Source organism: Oncorhynchus mykiss, chromosome 25 (assembly GCF_057628025.1).
Source record: "Oncorhynchus mykiss isolate SJ-2025 chromosome 25, ASM5762802v1, whole genome shotgun sequence".
Lineage (NCBI taxonomy): Eukaryota > Metazoa > Chordata > Actinopteri > Salmoniformes > Salmonidae > Oncorhynchus > Oncorhynchus mykiss.
Window position 1 is genome coordinate 89244488 of NC_143046.1, and position 21736 is coordinate 89266223.

At 46.8% G+C, this 21736-nt stretch overlaps 2 protein-coding genes across 3 annotated transcripts; one reads left to right on the forward strand and one right to left on the reverse strand.

The window, feature by feature from the left end:
- Window positions 1-129: 129 nt before the first annotated feature.
- Window positions 130-12665, forward strand: vti1b (vesicle transport through interaction with t-SNAREs 1B). Of its 2 annotated transcripts, XM_036962598.2 has the most exons (7): window positions 130-427; window positions 7650-7708; window positions 8426-8620; window positions 9181-9354; window positions 10006-10067; window positions 10269-10361; window positions 11672-12665. In XM_036962598.2, coding segments are annotated over exons 1-7 (681 nt in total). In that variant the 5' UTR covers window positions 130-330; the 3' UTR covers window positions 11673-12665. The 2 variants fall into 2 exon arrangements, with proteins under 2 accessions (XP_036818493.1, XP_090077524.1); XM_090221398.1 differs by lacking the exon at window positions 11672-12665 and having other exon boundaries at window positions 10269-10408.
- LOC149972162 (uncharacterized) lies at window positions 11084-21736 on the reverse strand (the record flags this gene model as incomplete). Its single annotated transcript, XM_090221399.1, has 3 exons — window positions 11084-12387; window positions 15390-15549; window positions 21573-21736. Coding segments are annotated over 3 exons (555 nt in total), but the record flags the coding sequence as incomplete, so codon positions are not given.

Consider the following 21736-nt stretch of genomic DNA (forward strand, 5'->3'; position numbering starts at 1 on the left):
TTAAACCATTATTCATATTATAAGTATTCAACATACACTGCTGTCATACATTTTAAGTTACTTTGATTTTAAAAGCATGTACTTGACATTTTATTCGTGATAATTGGGCAGGATATTCACTTCAGGCAGACAGTGACGCTAGACATGTGACACACGATCACCAGAATGCGGAAAGAGTCCCGAGGATCTTGTTAGGGGGTTTACGGTTTTATCAACAAAGCGTATAAGCGGCAATTAAACAGTTTAATGTTCTAGTATTTGGGCGTTTGTGTTGTCAAGAAAGAAACGGACAATTGAAAACACAAATCCTGCTGCTAAAATAAAAGCAAAATGTCATCGGAAGAGTTTGAAAAGCTGCAAGAGATCTTCAAATCCCTTTATGACGAACTGAAGTTGATGCCTGACAGATTACTGAAATGTCAAGGAGGTAAAACAAACAGTTGAATTTGTATCTGTAAATATGTATTTTGCATTCTAAATATCTCTCCAATCCACTACCATTAGCTGACCCCCCCACCCTGTTGTCTTGCTTTAGTTTTACTTCTGCTTAGCCGCCCACTGCTGTTAAATGTCCAAAATATGGTTGCTATCAAATGTAAATGATAAACTGGGTGGTTCGAGCCCTGAATGCTGATTAGCCGACAGCCGTGGAATATCAGACTGTATACCACGGGTATGGCAAAACGTTTACTTACACTGCTCTAATTTACGTTGGTAACCAGTTTATAATAGCAATAAGGCACCTCAGGGGTTTGTGGTATATGGCCAATATACCACGGCTATGGGCTGTGTCCAGGCACTCCGTGTTGCGTCGTATTAAGAAAAACCCTTAGCCGTGGTATATTGGCCATATACCACCCCCCGGGCCTTATTGCTTAATTATAAGAGGAGGTTGCAAGGCCGAGCAGATGAGTGTCGTCAACAACATTGTCGTGAGCAACAATAGTGGAATTGGCGGTTCGTCTTCAAAATAAAGTCCTCCCCATTTGAAACTGATGCAAACAGGTGAAACATAGTCTTGCCACACTTGGACGAGATAATGCTAAACAAGGGTTGGAATGTTGTTTATGACAAACACAAAATCTGTTTAAATCGCACGTTGAATGTATAGACTTTGCATTGGGGGAATACATACACTATAATGACAAAGGATGTGGACACCTGTCAAATTAGTGGATTTGGATATTTCACCCACACCCGTTCCTGGTGCATAAAATCGAGTACACAGTCATGCAATCATTTGACTTGGCCCCGTCGTAAGGATGCCACCTTTCTAACAAGTCAGTCCGTCAAATTTTTCCTCTGCTAGAGCTGCCCCTGCACTGTAAGTGCTTTTATTGTGAAGTGGAAACGTCTAGGAGCAACAACGGCTCAGCAGCGAAGTGGTAGGCCACACAAGCTCACAGAACGGGACCACCGAGTGCTGAAGTGTGTAGAGTGTAAAAATAGTCTGTCCTCGGTTGCAGTACTCACTACCAGGTTCCATACTCGGGGTGTCCAAATCCAAAGCTTATTTGTCATGTGCGCCGAATAGACCTTACAGTGAAATGCTTACTTACAGGCTCTAACCAATAGTGCAAAAAAAGGTATTGGGTGAACAATAGGTAGGTAAAGAAATAAAAACAACAGTAAAATGACAGTAGCGAGGCTGTACCTGCCCAGACACCGATTAGTCGGGCTGATTGAGGTAGTATGTACATGTACCACTGCTTTTAATCAGGGCAAGGTGACCGGAAACATGACCGAATACAAACAGTGTAGCTATTCCCTCCGCAAGGCAATCAAACAAGCTAAGCATCAGTATAGAGACAAAGTAGAGTCGCAATTCAACGGCTCAGACACGAGAGGTATGTGGCAGGGTCTACAGTCAATCACGGATTACAAAAAGAAAACCAGCCCCGTCGCAGACCATGATGTCTTGCTCCAAGACAAACTAAACTTCTTTGCTCGCTTTGAGGACAATACAGTGCCACTGACACGGCCCGCTACCAAAACCTGCGTCACTGCAAACCAACGTGAGTAAAACATTTAAACGTGTTCACCCTCGCAAGGCTGCAGGCCCAGACAGCATCCCCAGCCACTATTGTCCCTGTTCCCAAGAAAGCGAAGGTAACTGAGCTAAACAACTACGGCCCCGTAGCACTCACTTCCGTCATCATGAAGTGCTTTGAGAGACTAGTCAAGGACCATATCACCTCCACCCTACCTGACACCCTAGACCCACTCCAATTTGCTTACCGCCCCAATAGGTCCACAGACGATGCAATCGCAAACACACTGCACACTGCCCTAACCCATCTGGACAAGAGGAATACCAATGTAAGAATGCTGTTCATCGACTACAGCTCTGCATTTAACACCATAGTACCCTCCAAACTCGTCATCAAGCTTGAGACCCTGGGTCTGAACCTCGCCCTATGCAACTGCATCCTGGACTTCCTGATGGGCCGCCCCAGGTGCTGTGAGGGTAGGTAACAGCATCTCCACCCCGCTGATCCTCAACACTGGGGCCCCACAAGGGTGTGTTCTCAGCCCCCTCCTGTACTCCCTGTTCACCCATGACTGCGTGGCCATGCACGCCTCCAACTCAATCATCAAGTCTGCAGACGACACTAGAGTGGTGGGCGTGATTACCAACAATGACTTGACAGCCTACAGGGAGGAGGTGAGGGCCCTCGGAGTATGGTGTCAGGGGGGGGGGGCGAGGGGTGTCTGGCCAGGTGTGATGTCGTTGATGTTAAAAAGATAGACAGGAGCGTGTGATGAGTGTACATTTTTTTAAAACGGGGTCATTGTAGGTAGTCCAGGTAGCGACTTGGTTAACTATTTCAAATAAAGTGACTAGGCAACAGGGTCGATAATAAACAGTAGCAGCAGCAGTGTATGTGATGAGTCAAAAGAGTTTTTACAAAAAGGCTCAATGCAGGTAGTCCGGGTAGCCATTTTATTCAGCTATTTAGCATTCTTGTTTAGATGTCTCATGACTTGGGGGTAGAAGCTGTTCAGGGTCCTGTTGGCTACAGACTTGGTGTGTCAGTACCACTTGCTTGGCAGTAGCAGAGAGAACAGTCTATGACTTGGGGGTAGAAGCTGTTCAGGGTCCTGTTGGTTCCAGACTTGATGCGTCGGTACCGCTTGACATGCGGAAGCAGAGAGAACAGTCTAAGACTTGGGTGGCTGGGGTCTTTGACAATTTTTAGGTCCTTCCTCTGACACCGCCTGGTATAGAGGTCCTGGATGGCAACCAGTGATTACTGGGTCGTACACACTAGCTCTATAGCGCCTTGCGGTCAGATGCCAAACCAAGAAATGATGCAACCAGTCAAGATCCTGTCAACTGTAGAACTTTCCGAGGATCTGATGGCACATGCCAAATCTTTTCGGCCTCCTGAGGGGCAAGAGGCGTTGTCGTGCTCTCTTCACGACTGTGTTGGTGTGTTTGGACCATGGTAGGTCCTGAAGTGATGTGGTCCGTCTCCACTAAAGATCTGTCGATCTCAATGGGGGCGTGCTCAGCTCTCCTTTTTCCTGTTGTCCACCGATAATCTCCTTTGTCTTGCTGACGTTTTTGGGAGAGATGGCAGGTCTCTGACCTCCCTATAGGCTTTCATTGGTGATCAGGCCTACCACCGTTGTGGCATCTGCAAACTTAATGATGGTGTTTGAGTCGTGTTTGGCCACGAAGTCACGGGTGAACAGGGAATACAGGAGGGGACTAAGCACTCACCCCTGAGGGGCCCCCTTCATTTCATGGACCATCCAGATCCATAGGTAAGGCTCTACGTTGCAAAAGGATTGTCCAATACTCACAATAGACTGAATAGTGAGGTGATTTCCCAAAGTTAATGTCCTGCAAGAAGAGCTACGACACTGATATTTGTGTAAACCCTTCGCAGTTATGATCTGTGAGTGTCACTGAGTAGACTGATACCTCATTTCATGTACCCAAGGTCCAGTGAGAAGGATGTACATTGCAATATAATTATGTCCCCTTTGCAAATCTGAAGTCTATAAATCCACAGTGCTATTTCAACAGATTATTTTTTAATGGCAAGGAACTCCACACTGTCGTTTCCCACCTGGACAAAAGGCATTGACTACAGCTCAGCGTTCAACACCGTAGTGCCCACGAAGCTCATCGTTAAGGTAAGGATCCTGGGACTAAACACCTCCCTCTGCAACTGGATCCTAGACTTCCTGACGGGCTGCCCCCAGGTGGTAAGGGTTTGTAACAACACATCTGCCACGCTGATCCTCAACACTGGGGCCCCTCAGGGGTGTGTACTTAGTCGTAGTAGAGTAGTACTTAGTAGTAGAGCGGGTCGGGAGTTTATAGTTCCTTGGTGTCCACATCACCAACAAACTATCACGGTCCAAACACACCTAGATAGTCGTGAAGAGGGCATAACAAAACCTTTTCCCCCTCAGGAGACTGAAAAGATTTGGCATGGGTCCCCTGATCCTCAAAAAGTTCTACAGCTGCACCATCGAGAGCATCCTGACCGGTGGCATCACCACCTTTTTATGGCAACTGCTCGGCATCTGACCGCAAGAGGGTAGTGCGTACGGCCCACTACATCACTGGGGCTAAGCTTCCTGCCATCCAGGACCTCTATACCAGGCGGTGTCAGAGGGTAGTGCGTACGGCCCACTACATCACTAAGGGCTAAGCTTTCTGCCGTCCAGGACCTATATAATAAGCGGTGTCAGAGGACAGCTCATAAAATTGTCAGAGACTTCAGCCACCCTAGTCATAGACTGTTCTCTATGCCACCGCACAGCAAGTGTTACCGGAGCACCATGTTGAGGTGGTGGTAACAGGTCACAGCCCTCTGACCCCCTGTTGAGGTGGTGGTAGAGGACCAACAACAGGACATCCACTGTCATTAGCACTAATATCTTAATCATGCTATGCTAGCAGGATAACACAGGCCACCACTAACCCGTCTCCCTCACAGAGAACAGAGGATTTTAAAAAACAGTGGCAGCAGTACAGAACTCATCCAAAGACCTTTTGACTTGTCGAAGGCCACATCTCTCTAAGAAAGCAAGGCATTAGCCCAACTCTCACCTCTGACACAGTCACCTTAACGGTGTTAACCCAATGCTTATGCTAAGCTAACGCAAAGCTAGCGCTTATATATCTTGTACTGACGGCGGCTGAGCAATCACCAGTCATTTACAGGAAGTAGGAAAAGTTCACCGCACGCTGAATACCAACCAGAACTACGGCAGTTTATACAGCGTTGATAATAGACTCTTCTCTCATTCCTAAAATGTCCCTCTCCCTTCTCCCATTCCTCAAATGTCCCTCTCTCTTCTCCCATTCCTCTAATCTCTGTCTCTCTGTCTCTCTGTCTCTCTGTCTCTCTGTCTCTCTGTCTCTCTGTCTCTCTGTCTCTCTGTCTCTCTGTCTCTCTGTCTCTCTGTCTCTCTCTCTGTCTCTCTCTCTCTCTCTCTCTCTCTCTCTCTCTGTCTCTCTGTCTCTCTGTCTCTCTGTCTGTCTGTCTGTCTGTCTGTCTGTCTGTCTGTCTGTCTGTCTGTCTGTCTGTCTGTCTGTCTGAACCATTTCTCCCCAATTTCGTGGTATTGGTAGTTAGTCTTGTCTCATCGCTGCGACTCCCGTACGGACTCGGGAGAGGCGAAGGCCAAAGAGCCGTGCGTCCTCCGAAACACAGCCCAGCCCACAGCCACACTGCTTCTTGACACAATGCCCACTTAACCCGGAAGCCAGCCGCACCAATGTGTCAGAGGAAACAACCGTACACCTGGCGACCGTGTCAGCGTGCACTGCTCCCGGCCCGCCACAGGAGACGCTATAATGCGCGATGGGACAAGGACATCCCCTCCTCTAACCCGGACGACGCAGGGCCAATTGTACGCCGCCCCATGGGTCTCTCGGTCGCGGCCTGATGTGACAGAGTCTGGACTCGAACCCAGAATCTCTAGTGACACAGCTAACACTGTTACTTTTTTATAATTTTTTAAAACTTTTGTTTATTTGGTAAATATTTTCTTAACTCTTCTTGAACTGCACTGTTGGTTAAGGGCTTGTAAAGTCAGCATTTCACTGTAAGGTCTACCTACACCTGTTGTATTCAGCATTTCACTGTGAGGTCTACTACACCTGTTGTATTCAGCATTTCACTGTGAGGTCTACTACACCTGTTGTATTCAGCATTTCACTAAGGTCTACTACACCTGTTGTATTCAGCATTTCACTGTAAGGTCTACTACACCTGTTGTATTCAGCATTTCACTGTAAGGTCTACTACACCTGTTGTATTCAGCATTTCACTGTGAGGTCTACTACACCTGTTGTATTCAGCATTTCACTGTAAGGTCTACTACACCTGTTGTATTCAGCATTTCACTGTGAGGTCTACTACACCTGTTGTATTCAGCATTTCACTGTAAGGTCTACTACACCTGTTGTATTCAGCATTTCACTGTAAGGTCTACCTACACCTGTTGTATTCAGCATTTCACTGTGAGGTCTACTACACCTGTTGTATTCAGCATTTCACTGTGAGGTCTACTACACCTGTTGTATTCAGCATTTCACTGTAAGGTCTACTACACCTGTTGTATTCAGCATTTCACTGTAAGGTCTACTACACCTGTTGTATTCAGCATTTCACTGTAAGGTCTACTACACCTGTTGTATTCAGCATTTCACTGTGAGGTCTACTACACCTGTTGTATTCAGTATTTCACTGTGAGGTCTACCTACACCTGTTGTATTCAGCATTTCACTGTAAGGTCTACCTACACCTGTTGTATTCAGCATTTCACTGTGAGGTCTACTACACCTGTTGTATTCAGCATTTCACTGTAAGGTCTACTACACCTGTTGTATTCAGCATTTCACTGTGAGGTCTACTACACCTGTTGTATTCAGCATTTCACTGTGAGGTCTACTACACCTGTTGTATTCAGCATTTCACTGTAAGGTCTACTACACCTGTTGTATTCAGCATTTCACTGTAAGGTCTACTACACCTGTTGTATTCAGCATTTCACTGTAAGGTCTACCTACACCTGCTGTATTCAGCATTTCACTGTAAGATCTACTACACCTGTTGTATTCAGCATTTCACTGTGAGGTCTACTACACCTGTTGTATTCAGCATTTCACTGTGAGGTCTACTACACCTGCGCATGTGACAAATATAGTTTTTATTTTATTTTGAAGGAAACAAAACACAAAGTGGATTTAAATAATTTTAGGAAAACAGCCCTGATGTTGGAAACAAACATTATATTGTAATCCACAGTCGCATCTATTTAAATTAAATCTATTCCAAGATGTAGAAAAGTTATTTTATTTTTACCATGGGGGAAATAAAAACATTGCGATACTGATATTGTCCAAGCCCTACTACAATGCTGTCATAATTCCACTATTTGTATCCGTTTGCATCAGTTTCAACGAGAGACTTTTATTTTGAAGGCGAGCTGCTATTCCACTAGTGTTGCTCAAGCTAATGTTGTTCATGACACATTGGCGCCTAGGTATGCTTGCATATCATAATGAACATTTAGAAAAATGTTTTTTTCAAAGTAAACAACAAACAATACCGTGCAGCTCAGCCTTTAAAAAAAAAAAACATAAATAAATTGAATACAGAGGTGTTCCTGTTTTACAGAGGAGAAGAAGAGGTTGGTGCGAACTTTTGACGAAAGACACGGAGAGGCCGTGGAAGTGGTAAGCGGCCATTTTGTATTTTATTGTATATGTTACACTTGGGGGGGAAAAGCGATCTGTCGCAATTCTCATCTGTATCGATTTATAGCTATAAAAATAAATTCTAGCAGATTATTCTAAATGTCCGTCGGCTGGTACTAGTGATCTGGCAACATAGTAGATAGTAAAAACATGATCGGTTTACTAATTAAACCTCAGATGGAAACGCTACTGGCATAGAGTTGAAGGAATTAACATGTACTACAATAACATGGGTTAACATGTCACAAATTAACTGGTTTTATTGAACAATAGTGTATTAATCCATATGAGATTAGTGTTTTTTTCTTCAGTACCCAACATCTCCTTGTGTGTGTGTCACTCACACTCTCTCTCTCTCACACACACACATATATATATATATCTCTTGACCCAGTACAGCCTCCGAGGAAGGGCCACTCCAAGGAGCCAGGTCCTCCCAGGGTTTCTCCGCCCGACCAATAGGGAGTTTTTGCCACTGGCCACCGTCCTAAACACGGTCCAAGGAGTAGAGGCTGGGCCCATGAAGTACCAATTTACCCCGTTTTCCGTCACCGGATTGGAGCGTTTTATATATATATATATATATATACTCATTCATTCATACATACACGCATTAGGTTGCAAAGGCTGGAGCCGAGGGCAGCTATAATGTCATTTTTAGAGAGGTATGAAATGTTTCTCCTGGTGACTCTCCAGCTGCAGGGGATGGAGCAGGAGTTGATCGGTGTTCCCTCGTCCTACCGGAACGCCATGTCCACCAGGCTGCGTCTGTTCCGCAGAGACCTGGGGAAGCTCCAGAGAGAGGTGAAGAGCTCTGACCTGTCCTCCACCTCCTCTACCCGGCCAGCAGAGGGCGCCTACGGCATCTACTCCTCTCAGAACGAACACAGCGTGAGTCTAGACTGACTGACGTTGGTTCAAGGAGGGTAAAGTTGCCCCTAGAGACACTGATCTGGGGTCAGTTTAGCATTTTTTTCCCTAATAATGGTTAAGGTTAGAATTGGGGGAAGGGAAGCTGATCCTAGATCTGTACCTAGAGGGAGCTGTTTACATAAACCATCCATTCACCCAGTTTTATTTTATTTTATTTATTTCACCTTTTATTTAACCAGGCAAACTAGTTGAGAAAAAGTTCTCATTTACAACTGCGACCAAGATAAAAGCAAAGCAGTGCGACAGAAAAAAACAACAACAGAGTTACACATGGAGTAAACAAGCACACAGTAGCCTTACAGTAGGATGAGTGGTGTCAGTTACAACTGGTAGTGGCTAAGACCACACAGCCCTGATATGTGGTGATGCTGTTGAGATATTATTACAAGACAACGTTCCTGAAACACAATAAAGAATATATTCAGGGCTTACGTTCTCCTGACAGCTTATTGCACTTTCCGTGCAGGGATTGATTGATTTATTAATTGATTGATTTTATATTATCTGTTTGTTTTCAGACCCAGCTTCAGTCTCAGAGGGCCTTGCTGATCCAGGGACACGAGCACCTGAACAACGCCAGTCAGAGTATAGAGAGGAGTCAGCGCATCGCCGCCGAGACAGACCAGATCGGCGTGGACATCATCGAGGAGCTGGGAGAGCAGAGAGAACAGCTGGACCGCACCAGAGACAGGGTGAGTGGGATTGGGACGCTCTGGAGACACAAGGCTCTGATTGGGAAGCTCTGGAGACATAAGGCTCTGATTGGGAAGCTCTGGAGACAAGGCTCTGATTGGGAAGCTCTGGAGACATAAGGCTCTGAGTGGGAAGCTCTGGAGACATACAGTGGGGCAAAAAAGTATTTAGTCAGCCACCAATTGTGCAAGTTCTCCCACTTAAAAAGACGAGAGAAGCCTGTAATTTTCATTATAGGTACACTTCAACTATGACAGACAAAATGAGAAGAAAAAAATCCAGAAAATCACATTGTAGGATTTTTAATGAATTTATTTGCAAATGATGAGATGATATGGACAGATATGAGATGATATGGACAGATATGAGATGATATGGACAGATATGAGATGATATGGACAGATATGAGATGATATGGACAGATATGAGATGATATGGACAGATCTGAGATCAGATTGAATGAGATGATATGGTGGATAGCTCCTCCTCAACACTGGTTGTCAATCCAGACTTGTCAGATCATTAAATATAAAAGGGGAGGGAGCAAATTGAGACTTTCTTGGAATCATAACCGTCAAAGAGTTTTTGAAAAGAGAAGATGTTGAATTCTGATGACCTGTTGTCTTTCGATGTTGTGTTCCACCTGTTAGCTGGTCAACACTGGGGAGAACCTCAGCCGGAGCAGGAAGATCCTACGAGCCATGTCTCGACGGTGAGTCAGATGGGTGTGCGGACAACGCTGTTACGCTATGGTCCATGTCCTCATGTTGGTGTAAAAATGGCGTCTGTATTTATACAGGTTATTCTAATTGTGAGAACTATTTATCAATAGAGGCCTTGCTTCTTCTTCAGTTTGTTGAATCTGTCCTCTGTCATTGAGTTGCTGTGTGTGTGTCTGTCCTTCCTGTTTTAGACTGATGACCAACAAGCTGTTGTTATCTGTCATCATTCTGATGGAGCTGGTCATACTGGGTGCAGTCGTCTACCTCAAGTTCTTCCGCAAGTAGTAGGTCTGCTGACGCATCAACGAGCAATACAGGTCGCAGCCAGCACTCAGCAACGCTCTCCTCTCCCTCTCCTCTCCCTGTCCTCTCTCCTCTCCCTGTCCTCTCTCCTCTCTCCTCTCCCTGTCCTCTCTCCTCTCTCCTCTCCTCTCTCCTCTCTCCTCTCCCTGTCCTCTCTCCTCTCACTGTCCTCTCTCCCTGTCCTCTCTCCTCTCCCTGTCCTCTCTCCTCTCTCCTCTCCCTGTCCTCTCTCCTCTCCCTGTCCTCTCTCCTCTCTCCTCTCCCTGTCCTCTCCCTCTCCCTGTCCTCTCCCTCTCCCTGTCCTCTCTCCTCTCCCTGTCCTCTCTCCTCTCCCTGTCCTCTCTCCTCTCCCTGTCCTCTCCCTGTCCTCTCTCCTCTCCCTGTCCTCTCTCCTCTCCCTGTCCTCTCTCCTCTCCCTGTCCTCTCTCCTCTCTCCTCTCCCTGTCCTCTCCCTGTCCTCTCTCTCTCCCTGTCCTCTCTCTTCTCCCTGTCCTCTCTCCTCTCCCTGTCCTCTCCCTGTCCTCTCTCCTCTCCCTGTCCTCTCCCTGTCCTCTCCCTCTCCCTGTCCTCTCTCCTCTCCCTGTCCTCTCTCCTCTCCCTGTCCTCTCTCCTCTCCCTGTCCTCTCTCCTCTCCCTGTCCTCTCTCCTCTCCCTGTCCTCTCTCCTCTCCCTGTCCTCTCTCCTCTCCTCTCTCCTCTCCCTGTCCTCTCTCCTCTCCCTGTCCTCTCTCCTCTCCCTGTCCTCTCTCCTCTCCCTGTCCTCTCTCCTCTCCCTGTCCTCTCTCCTCTCCCTGTCCTCTCTCCTCTCCCTGTCCTCTCTCCTCTCCCTGTCCTCTCCCTGTCCTCTCCCTGTCCTCTCCCTGTCCTCTCCCTGTCCTCTCCCTGTCCTCTCTCCTCTCCCTGTCCTCTGTCCTCTCTCCCTGTCCTCTGTCCTCTCTCCCTGTCCTCTGTCCTCTCTCCTCTCCCTGTCCTCTCTCCTCTCCCTGTCCTCTCTCCTCTCCCTGTCCTCTCCCTCTCCTCTGTCCTCTCTCCTGTCCTCTCCTTGTCCTCTCCTCTCCCTGTCCTCTCCCTGTCCTCTCTCCTGTCCTATCCTGTTCTCTCTCTTCTCTTCTCTCTCGTCCTGTCTCCCCTGTCCACATATACCTCACTATGCTGTTCCTGACCTGAGCTAAACCACTAAACTCTTGTAATATATCCCTGGGGCTGGGGGAGTGCTCATGAGGACACAACACGGTTTTCTTGACTGAAGATAAGGAACAGTGTGAGGAAGAATGATCGTTTCTGTTCTTCAGGACGGGAGTGTAACCCGAGCCGCGTTTCAATCCAGGATGTATGGACCGAACCGAACCCAGGAACGTTATATTAATACTGGACATTGATCTGATACAGACTTGTTAATGTACAAGTACGCTGTCGTCTGATCCAGGAGTGAACTCCCCTTGGTTCTGTTCACACTTTATCATGAAGTTTCTGCAGTTGTTTATTTACTGACTCGAGTTGCTGTGTAGGATGGATTTTTTTTTGTTGTGTGTTTTTGTCTCAGGTCTGAGCGTTAAGGCCTCAAATCAATCCTACCCATGCTCCTTTACTCTTAGTCTCGACATAGAACTAACTCTACTGCTGTAGGGCCCTTCCGAGTGGCGCAGTGGTCTAAGGCTCTGCATCGCAGTGCTAGCTGTGCCACTAGAGATTCTGGGTTCGAGTCCAGGCTTTGTCGCAGCCGGCCGCGACCGGAAGACCCATGGGACGGCTCACAATTGGCCCAGTGTCGTCCGGGTTAAGGGAGGGTTTGGCCGGCAGGGATGTCCTTGTCCCATTGCGCACTAGCGACTCCTGTTGTGGGCCCGGGTGCAATGCACGCTGACACGGTCGCCGACACATTGGTGCGGTTGGCTTCCGGGTTAAGTGTGGGCGTTGTGGCTGGGTCGTGTTTCCCAGGATGCACGGCTCTCGACCTTATCCTCTCCCGAGTCCGTACGGGAGTTGCAGCGATGAGACAAGACTGTGACTACCAATTGGGGAGAAAAAAAGGAGGTAAATATAAATAAATATAAATAAATAAATAAATATGAACACTACTGCTTATGCTGCTGTTATGACAACACCTTGAGGACTGAGCAGTTGAAGGATTCATCCCATGCTAACTTTGTGAACTAGTCTTTCATTGAAATGCATGAAATTAAAAATATGCATTCTCCACTAATGAATTCCCTCTATAGAAATACCCATTGACATGTACTAACAATAACAAAAAGTAATGAATTTATATAAATGTGGTTTCTAAATGTATTTTTGTGTGGCGTTTTATCTTTGGTACGGTCTCTCTGTGGCCAACGCTGAGAAGATGAAAGAAGGAGGGGTTAGGGACTGGGGGGGGGGGGGGGGTTGGGGACGGGGGGGGGGGGGTTGGGGACTGGGGGGGGGGGTTGGGGACTGAGGGGGGGGGGGGGGGGTTGGGGACTGAGGGGTTGGGGACTGAGGGGGGGGGGGGGTTGGGGACTGAGGGGGAGGGGTTGGGGACTGAGGGGGGGGGGTTGGGGACTGAGGGGGGGGGGGGGTTGGGGACTGAGGGGGGGGGGGGTTGGGGACTGAGCGGGAGGGGTTGGGGACAGAAATACTGATAACAAAAACATTCAGCATCGTTTTGAGACCAGGTTTTCAAAGGGCTGTAGTCCAACTTAACCTGTGCCAATATAATATGAAAACAAATACAAGTCATGTGTTTTATATTATTAAAATGTAGTATTAAAGTTAAGCTAAGCTAACCATTACACAATCTATCTGCAATATTAAAGCTAAGCTAACCATTACACAATCTATCTGCAATATTAAAGATAAGCTAACCATTACATGTGTCTGATAGACAGCCCACCACAGCATGTCTCTGATAGACAGCCCACCACAGCATGTCTCTGATAGACAGCCCACCACAGCATGTCTCTGATAGACAGCCCACTACAGCATGTGTCTGATAGACAGCCCACTACAGCATGTGTCTGATAGACAGCCCACTACAGTTGTTCACATGTCAGAGGACACAAGTGTAGTGATTTATACACTGGTCAGGGACAGAGGACACAGGTGTAGTGATTTATACACTGGACAGAGGACACAGGTGTAGTGATTACACACTGGACAGGGACAGAGGACACAGGTGTAGTGATTACACACTGGACAGGGACAGAGGACACAGGTGTAGTGATTTATACACTGAACAGAGGACACAGGTGTAGTGATTACACACTGGACAGGGACAGGGGACACAGGAGTAGTGATTACACACTGGACAGGGACAGAGGACACAGGTGTAGTGATTTATACACTGAACAGAGGACACAGGTGTAGTGATTACACACTGGACAGGGACAGAGGACACAGGTGTAGTGATTTATACACTGAACAGGAACAGAGGACACAGGTGTAGTGATTACACACTGGACAGGGACAGAGGACACAGGTGTAGTGATTTATACACTGGACAGGGACAGAGGACACAGGTGTAGTGATTACACACTGGACAGGGACAGAAGCCACAGGTGTAGTGATTACACACTGAACAGGGACAGAGGACACAGGTGTAGTGATTACACACTGAACAGGGACAGAGGACACAGGTGTAGTGATTACACACTGAACAGGGACAGAGGACACAGGTGTAGTGATTACACACTGGACAGGGACAGAGGACACAGGTGTAGTGATTTATACACTGGACAGGGACAGAGGACACAGGTGTAGTGATTACACACTGGACAGGGACAGAAGCCACAGGTGTAGTGATTACACACTGAACAGGGACAGAGGACACAGGTGTAGTGATTACACACTGAACAGGGACAGAGGACACAGGTGTAGTGATTACACACTGAACAGGGACAGAGGACACAGGTGTAGTGATTACACACTGGACAGGGACAGAAGACACAGGTGTAGTGATTACACACTGGACAGGGACACAGGTGTAGTGATTACACACTGGACAGGGACAGAGGACACAGGTGTAGTGATTACACACTGGACAGGGACAGAGGACACAGGTGTAGTGATTACACACTGAACAGGGACAGAGGACACAGGTGTAGTGATTACACACTGAACAGGGACAGAGGACACAGGTGTAGTGATTACACACTGGACAGGGACAGAGGACACAGGTGTAGTGATTACACACTGGACAGGGACAGAGAACACAGGTGTAGTGATTACACACTGAACAGGGACAGAGGACACAGGTGTAGTGATTACACACTGGACGGGGACAGAGGACACAGGTGTAGTGATTACACACTGGACAGGGACAGAGGACACAGGTGTAGTGATTTATACACTGAACAGGGACAGAGGACACAGGTGTAGTGATTACACACTGGACAGAGGACACAGGTGTAGTGATTACACACTGGACAGGGACAGAGGACACAGGTGTAGTGATTTATACACTGAACAGGGACAGAGGACACATGTTTATCAGAGATAGGCTAAAGAGGGGTATAAAACGATTGAAGCTAGATCTACTCAGGGTTTTCTAAAGCTAGCCAGCTTCAGTTAGCTTCACAGTCCAGCTCAGGCTTCATCCGTACGGTAGATATTGCTTGTCTGCTTGCTGATAACTCTAACAGGCTTGTAACTGGTTTGCCACCGGCATACCACCCTGCATCCCACTGCTGGCTTGCTTCTGAAGCTTAGCAGGGTTGGTCCTGGTCAGTTCCTGGATGGGAGACCAGATGCTGCTGGAAGTGGTGTTGGGGGGCCAGTAGGAGGCACTGGTCTAAAAGAATATCCCAATGCCCCAGGGTAGTGTGCCGTCTTTCAGATGGGATGTTAAACAGGTGTCCTGACTCTGTGGTCACTAGAGATCCCATGGTACTTATTGTTAGAGTAGGGGTGTTAACCCTGGTGTCCTGGCTAAATTCCATATCTGGCCCTCATACCATCATGGTCACTTAATCATCCCCAGTTTACAATTGGATGTCACAAGGCCATGTCTACCCAACTCCTCTGTCATCTTACCTTGTTCTGCAGCTCTTTCAGCATAAAGGCAACCGACTGTCCGTGGAGGTTCCCTGAGGGCGAGGTGAGGGGCGTGTTTATGTCAGCGTGGGCGTCGACCCAGATCAGACACAGGTCAGGACACTGCCGGGCGTGGCCTTCCACTGAACCAATGGCCAGGCTGCGGGGGTTAGAATCCAATCTCCATTATTTATAGATTTTAATTACCTGTAATACATTCAGTTCCCCCCCCAGGGCAACGCTGACTGTGTTACACAACCCACTGATAAACCTGTTGCCGCTATGTTTTTATTCAACCTTTATTTAAATAGGCAAGTCAGTTCAGAACAAATTCCTATTTTACAATGATGGCCTAGGAACAGTGGGTTAACTGCCTTGTTCAGGGACTATGGTGGTCTGCTTGAGACATGTAGGTATTACAGACTGGGTCAGGTTGAGACATGTAGGTATTACAGACGGGGTCAGGTTGAGACATGTAGGTATTACAGACTGGGTCAGGTTGAGACATGTAGGTATTACAGACTGGGTCAGGTATGGAGTGCAATAGAGAATGCGTCATCTGCGGATTTGTTGGTGCGGTATGCAAATTGGAGTGGGTCTAAGGGTTTCTGGGATAATAGTGTTGATATGAACCATGACCAGCCTTTCAAAGCACTTCATGGCTACAGAGGTGAGTGCTACGGGTCGGTAGTCATTTAGACAGGTTACCTTGGCATTCTTGGGCACAGGCACTATGGTGGTCTGCATAAAACATGCTTGTATTATAGACTCGGACAGAGAGAGGTTGAAAATATCAGTGAAGACACTTGCTAGTTTGTCAGCACATGCTCTCAGTACACGTCCTGGTAATCCGTCTGGCCCTGCGGCCTTGTGAATGTTGACCTGTCTAAAGGTCTTACTCGCATAGGTTGTGGAGAGCGTGATCACACAGTCTTCCGGAACAGTTGGTGCTCTCATGCATGTTTCAGTGTTATTTGCCTCGAAGCGAGCATAGAAGTAGTTTAGCTCGTGTCACTGGGCAGCTCTCGGCTGTGCTTCTCTTCGTAGTCTGTCATGGTTTGCAAGCCCTGCCTCATCCGACGAGCATCAGAGCCGGTGTAGTACGAATCGATCTTAGTCCTGTATTGATGCTTTGCCTGTTTGATGGTTCAAACAAGCTTGCAGGTTAGAGTCCTGCTCTTTGAAAGTGGCAGCTCTACCCTTTAGCTCAGCGCGGATGCTGCCTGTAACCCATGGCTTCTGGTTGGGGTATGTACGTACGGTCACTGAGGGGACGACTTCATCAATGCACTTATTGATGAAGCCAATGACACGTGGTGTACTCCTCAATGCCATTGGAGGAATCGCAGAACATATTCCAGTCTGTGCTGCAAAACAGTCCTGTAGCTTAGCATCTGCTTCATCTGACCACTTTTTTTATTGATCTAGTCACTGGTGCTTCTTGCTTTAATTTTTGCTTGTAATCAGGAATCAGTAGGATGGAATTATGGTCAGATTTTCCAAATGGAGGGCGAGTGAGAGCTTTTTTTATGCGTCTCTGTGTGTGGAGTATAGGTGGTCCAGAGTTATTTTCCCTCTGGTTGCACATTTAATATGCTGATAGAAATTTGGTAAAACAAATGTACTTTTCCCTGCATTAAAGTCCCCCGGGCCACTAGGGGCGCTACCTCTGGATGAGCATTTTCTTGTTTGCTTATGGCAGAATACAGCTCATTCAATGCGGTCTTAGTGCCAACCTCTGACTGTGGTGGTAGGTAAAACAGCTAGAATACAGATGAAAGCTCTCTCGGTAGGTAGTGTGGTCTACAGCTTATCATGAGAAACTCTACCTCGGGCGAGCAATAGGTCACATGCGGAGGTCATCCGTTCACCCACACCACATCTCACAAAGGCAGTTGGCAACAAAAAGGACAAATCACACCTCCTCCTCCATGCTTCACAGTGGGAAATACAAATGCGGAGATCATCCGTTCACCCACACGGCGTCTTACAAAGACACATCGGTTGGAACCAAAAATCTTACATTTGGACTCCAGACCAAAGGACAAATTTCCACCGGTCTAATGTCCATTGCTCGTGTTTCTTGGCCCGAGTAAGTCTCGTATTCTTATTGGTGTCCTTTAGTAGTGGTTTCTTTGCAGCAATTCGACCATAACGGCCTGATTCACACAGTCTCCTCTGAACAGTTGATGTTGAGGTGTGTCTGTTACTTGAAGTCTGAAGCATTTATTTGGGCTGCAATTTCTGAGGTTGGTAACTCTAATGAACTTATTCTCTGCAGCAGAGGTAACTCTGGTTCTTCCTTTCCTGTGGCGATCCTCATGAGAGGCAGTTAACTCTAATGAACTTATCCTCTGTAGCAGAGGTAACTCTGGTTCTTCCTTTCCTGTGGTGGTCCTCATGAGAGGCAGTTTCATCACAGTGCTTGATGAAACTTTCAAAGTTCTTGAAATGTTCCGTATTGACTGACCTTCATCTACTTCCGGCGCCGACAGAGATGGCCGCCTCGCTTCGCGTTCCTAGGAAACTATGCAGTTTTTTGTTTTTTTATGTGTTATTTCTTACATTGGTACCCCAGGTCATCTTAGGTTTCATTACATACAGTCGAGAAGAACTACTGAACATAAGAGCAGCGTCAACTCACCATCAGTACGACCAAGAATATGACTTTCGCAAAGCGGATCCTGTGTTCTGCCTTTCACCCAGGACAACGGAATGGATCCCAGCCGGCGACCCCAAAAAATGACTTCGTAAAAGGGGTAAACGGAGTGGTCTTCTGGTCAGACTCCGGAGACGGGCACATCGTGCACCACTCCCTAGCATTCTTCTCGCCAATGTCCAGTCTCTTGACAACAAGGTTGATGAAATCCGAGCAAGGGTAGCCCGAACCACTGCTTTTAATCAGGGCAAGGTGACCGGAAACATGACCGAATACAAACAGTGTAACTATTCCCTCCGCAAGGCAATCAAACAAGCTAAGCGTCAGTATAGAGACAAAGTAGAATCTCAATTCAACGGCTCAGACACAAGAGGTATGTGGCAGGGTCTACAGTCAATCACGGATTACAAAAAGAAAACCAGCCCTGTCACGGACCAGGATGTCTTGCTCCCAGGCAGACTAAATAACTTTTTTGCCCGCTTTGAGGACAATACAGTGCCACTGACACAGCCCGCAACTAAAACATGCAGACTCTCCTTCACTGCAGCCGACGTGAGGAAAACATTTAAACGTGTCAACCCTCGCAAGGCTGCAGGCCCAGACGGCATCCCCAGCCGTGCCCTCAGAGCATGCGCAGACCAGCTGGCTGGTGTGTTTACGGACATATTCAATCAATTCCTATCCCAGTCTGTTGTTCCCACATGCTTCAAGAGGGCCACCATTGTTCCTGTTCCCAAGAAAGCTAAGGTAACTGAGCTAAACGACTGAGTAGCACTCACTTCCGTCATCATGAAGTGCTTTGAGAGACTAGTCAAGGACCATATCACCTCCACCCTACCTGACACCCTAGACCCACTCCAATTTGCTTTCCGCCCAAATAGGTCCACAGACGATGCAATCTCAACCACACTGCACACTGCCCTAACCCATCTGGACAAGAGGAATACCTATGTGAGAATGCTGTTCATCGACTACAGCTTGGCATTTAACACCATAGTGCCCTCCAAGCTCGTCATCAAGCTCGAGACCCTGGGTCTCGAACCTGCCCTGTGCAACTGGGTACTGGACTTCCTGACGGGCCGCCCCCAGGTGGTGAGGGTAGGCAACAACATTTCCACCCCGCTGATCCTCAACACTGGGGCCCCACAAGGGTGCGTTCTGAGCCCTCTCCTGTACTCCCTGTTCACCCACGACTGCGTGGCCACGCACGCCTCCAACTCAATCATAAAGTTTGCGGACGACACAACAGTGGTAGGCTTGATTACCAACAACGACGAGACGGCCTACAGGGAGGAGGTGAGTTTTAAGTTCCTCGGTGTACACATCACAGACAAACTGAATTGGTCCACCCACACAGACAGCATCGTGAAGAAGGCGCAGCAGCGCCTCTTCAACCTCAGGAGGCTGAAGAAATTCGGCTTGTCACCAAAAGCACTCACAAACTTCTACAGATGCACAATCGAGAGCATCCTGTCGGGCTGTATCACTGCCTGGTACGGCAACTGCTCCGCCCACAACCGTAAGGCTCTCCAGAGGGTAGTGAGGTCTGCACAACACATCACCGGGGGCAAACTACCTGCCCTCCAGGACACCTACACCACCCAATGTCACAGGAAGGCCATAAAGATCATCAAGGACAACAACCACCCGAGCCACTGCCTGTTCACCCTGCTATCATCCAGAAGGCGAGGTCAGTACAGGTGCATCAAAGCTGGGACCGAGAGACTGAAAAACAGCTTCTATCTCAAGGCCATCAGACTGTTAAACAGCCACCACTAACATTGAGTGGCTGCTGCCAACACACTGACTCAACTCCAGGCACTTTAATAATGGGAATTGATGGGAAATGATGTAAAATATATCACTAGCCACTTTAAACAATGCTACCTAATATAATGTTTACATACCCTACATTATTCATCTCATATGTATATGTATATGCTGTACTCTATATCATCTACTGCATCTTTATGTAATACATGTATCACTAGCCACTTTAACTATGCCACTTTGTTTACATACTCATCTCATATGTATATACTGCACTCAATACCATCTACTGTATCTTGCCTATGCCGCTCTGTACCATCACTCATTCATATATCTTTATTTACATATATATTCTTTATCCCCTTACACTTGTGTCTATAAGGTAGTAGTTTTGGAATTGTTAGCTAGATTACTTGTTGGTTATTACTGCATTGTCGGAACTAGAAGCATTTCGCTACACTCGCATTAACATCTGCTAACCATGTGTATGTGACAAATAAAATTTGATTTGATTTGATTAAAGTAATGATGGACTGTCATTTCTCTTTGCTTATTTGAGCTGTTCTTGACCATAATATGGACTTGGTCTTTTACCAAATAGGGCTGTATACCCCCCCACCTTGTCACAGCACAACTAATTGAGGAAAGAAATTCCACTAATTATTTTAAGAAGGCACACCTGAAGCTGGTTGAGAGAATGCCAAGAGTGCGCAAAACTGTCATCAAGGCAAAAGGGTGGCTACTTTGAAGAATCTTAAATTATATTTTGATTTCGTAACTACACGATTCCATATGTGTTATTTCATAGTTACAATTTAGAAAATAGAAACAGAAAAACCCTTGAACGAGTAGGTGTTCTAAAACTTTTACCCGGTAGTGTATGTATGTATTTATGGTGATGCTGTGCTGTGGTGTGTTGAGATGCAAAACACATTTCCCCGAAAGGGACACACTACAGAAATGATTATTATTCAGCTGAAGGGCTGGAATGGAGGCACACAGACGGCTCTCTCCCTATTTACAATAGACCTTGATGCAAGACTAGAACCAACGAGACTTGCTCTGCCAGTGTCACCACAAAGCAAAACACACAGACTGATTTCATTGTGGAAGACTAATTATATATATATATATATATATTTTTTTAAAAGACAGTCATTCAGTGGGCATGTCAAAAAGGCATTTGTTATATTTAGTAAATAAAATAGTTATTTCACTCAGCATTTACCATACAGCCATTACATACACTCATTTTAACTTATTAAAAATGAACTGGTCATTTAATATGGACTAAAATAACACAGTAAATACCCCAATATGGATTCATAAGTCATTATTAACTACTACAAATACCCCAACAGATTCATAATAGTCATTATTAATGTCATGTATTGTCATGTTGTGTCTCTGTCCTTTCCTTTCACCCTGTCTCCCTCTGCTGGTCGTATTAGGTTACCTTTTCTCCCCCGCTTTCCCCCAGCTGTTCCTTGTCTCCTCCTGACTACCTCGTCACCCCGTTTCCCACCTGTTCCCTTTTTCCCTCTGATTAGTCCCCTATATCTCTCTCTGTTTTTGTTCCTGTCCTTGTCGGATTCTTGTTTGTTGTGTTTCATGCCTGAACCAGACTATCGTCATGTTTGCTGTAACCTTGTCCTGTCCTGTCGGAATCTGCCGGTCTATCTGAGCCTACCTATGTTTGGTTATTAAAGAAGCTCTGTTTAAGTTAATTCGCTTTTGGGTCCTCATTCACTCACCGTAACAGAAGAATCCGACCAAGAATGGACCCAGCGACTTCGGATCCTCTCCACTCAGCCGTCGGGATCCAGGGAGCGATGCTAGGCAGACACGAGCAGGAATTGTCTGCTGCTCGACATGCCGTTGAGACCCTGGCCACCCAAGTCTCCAACCTCACAGAACA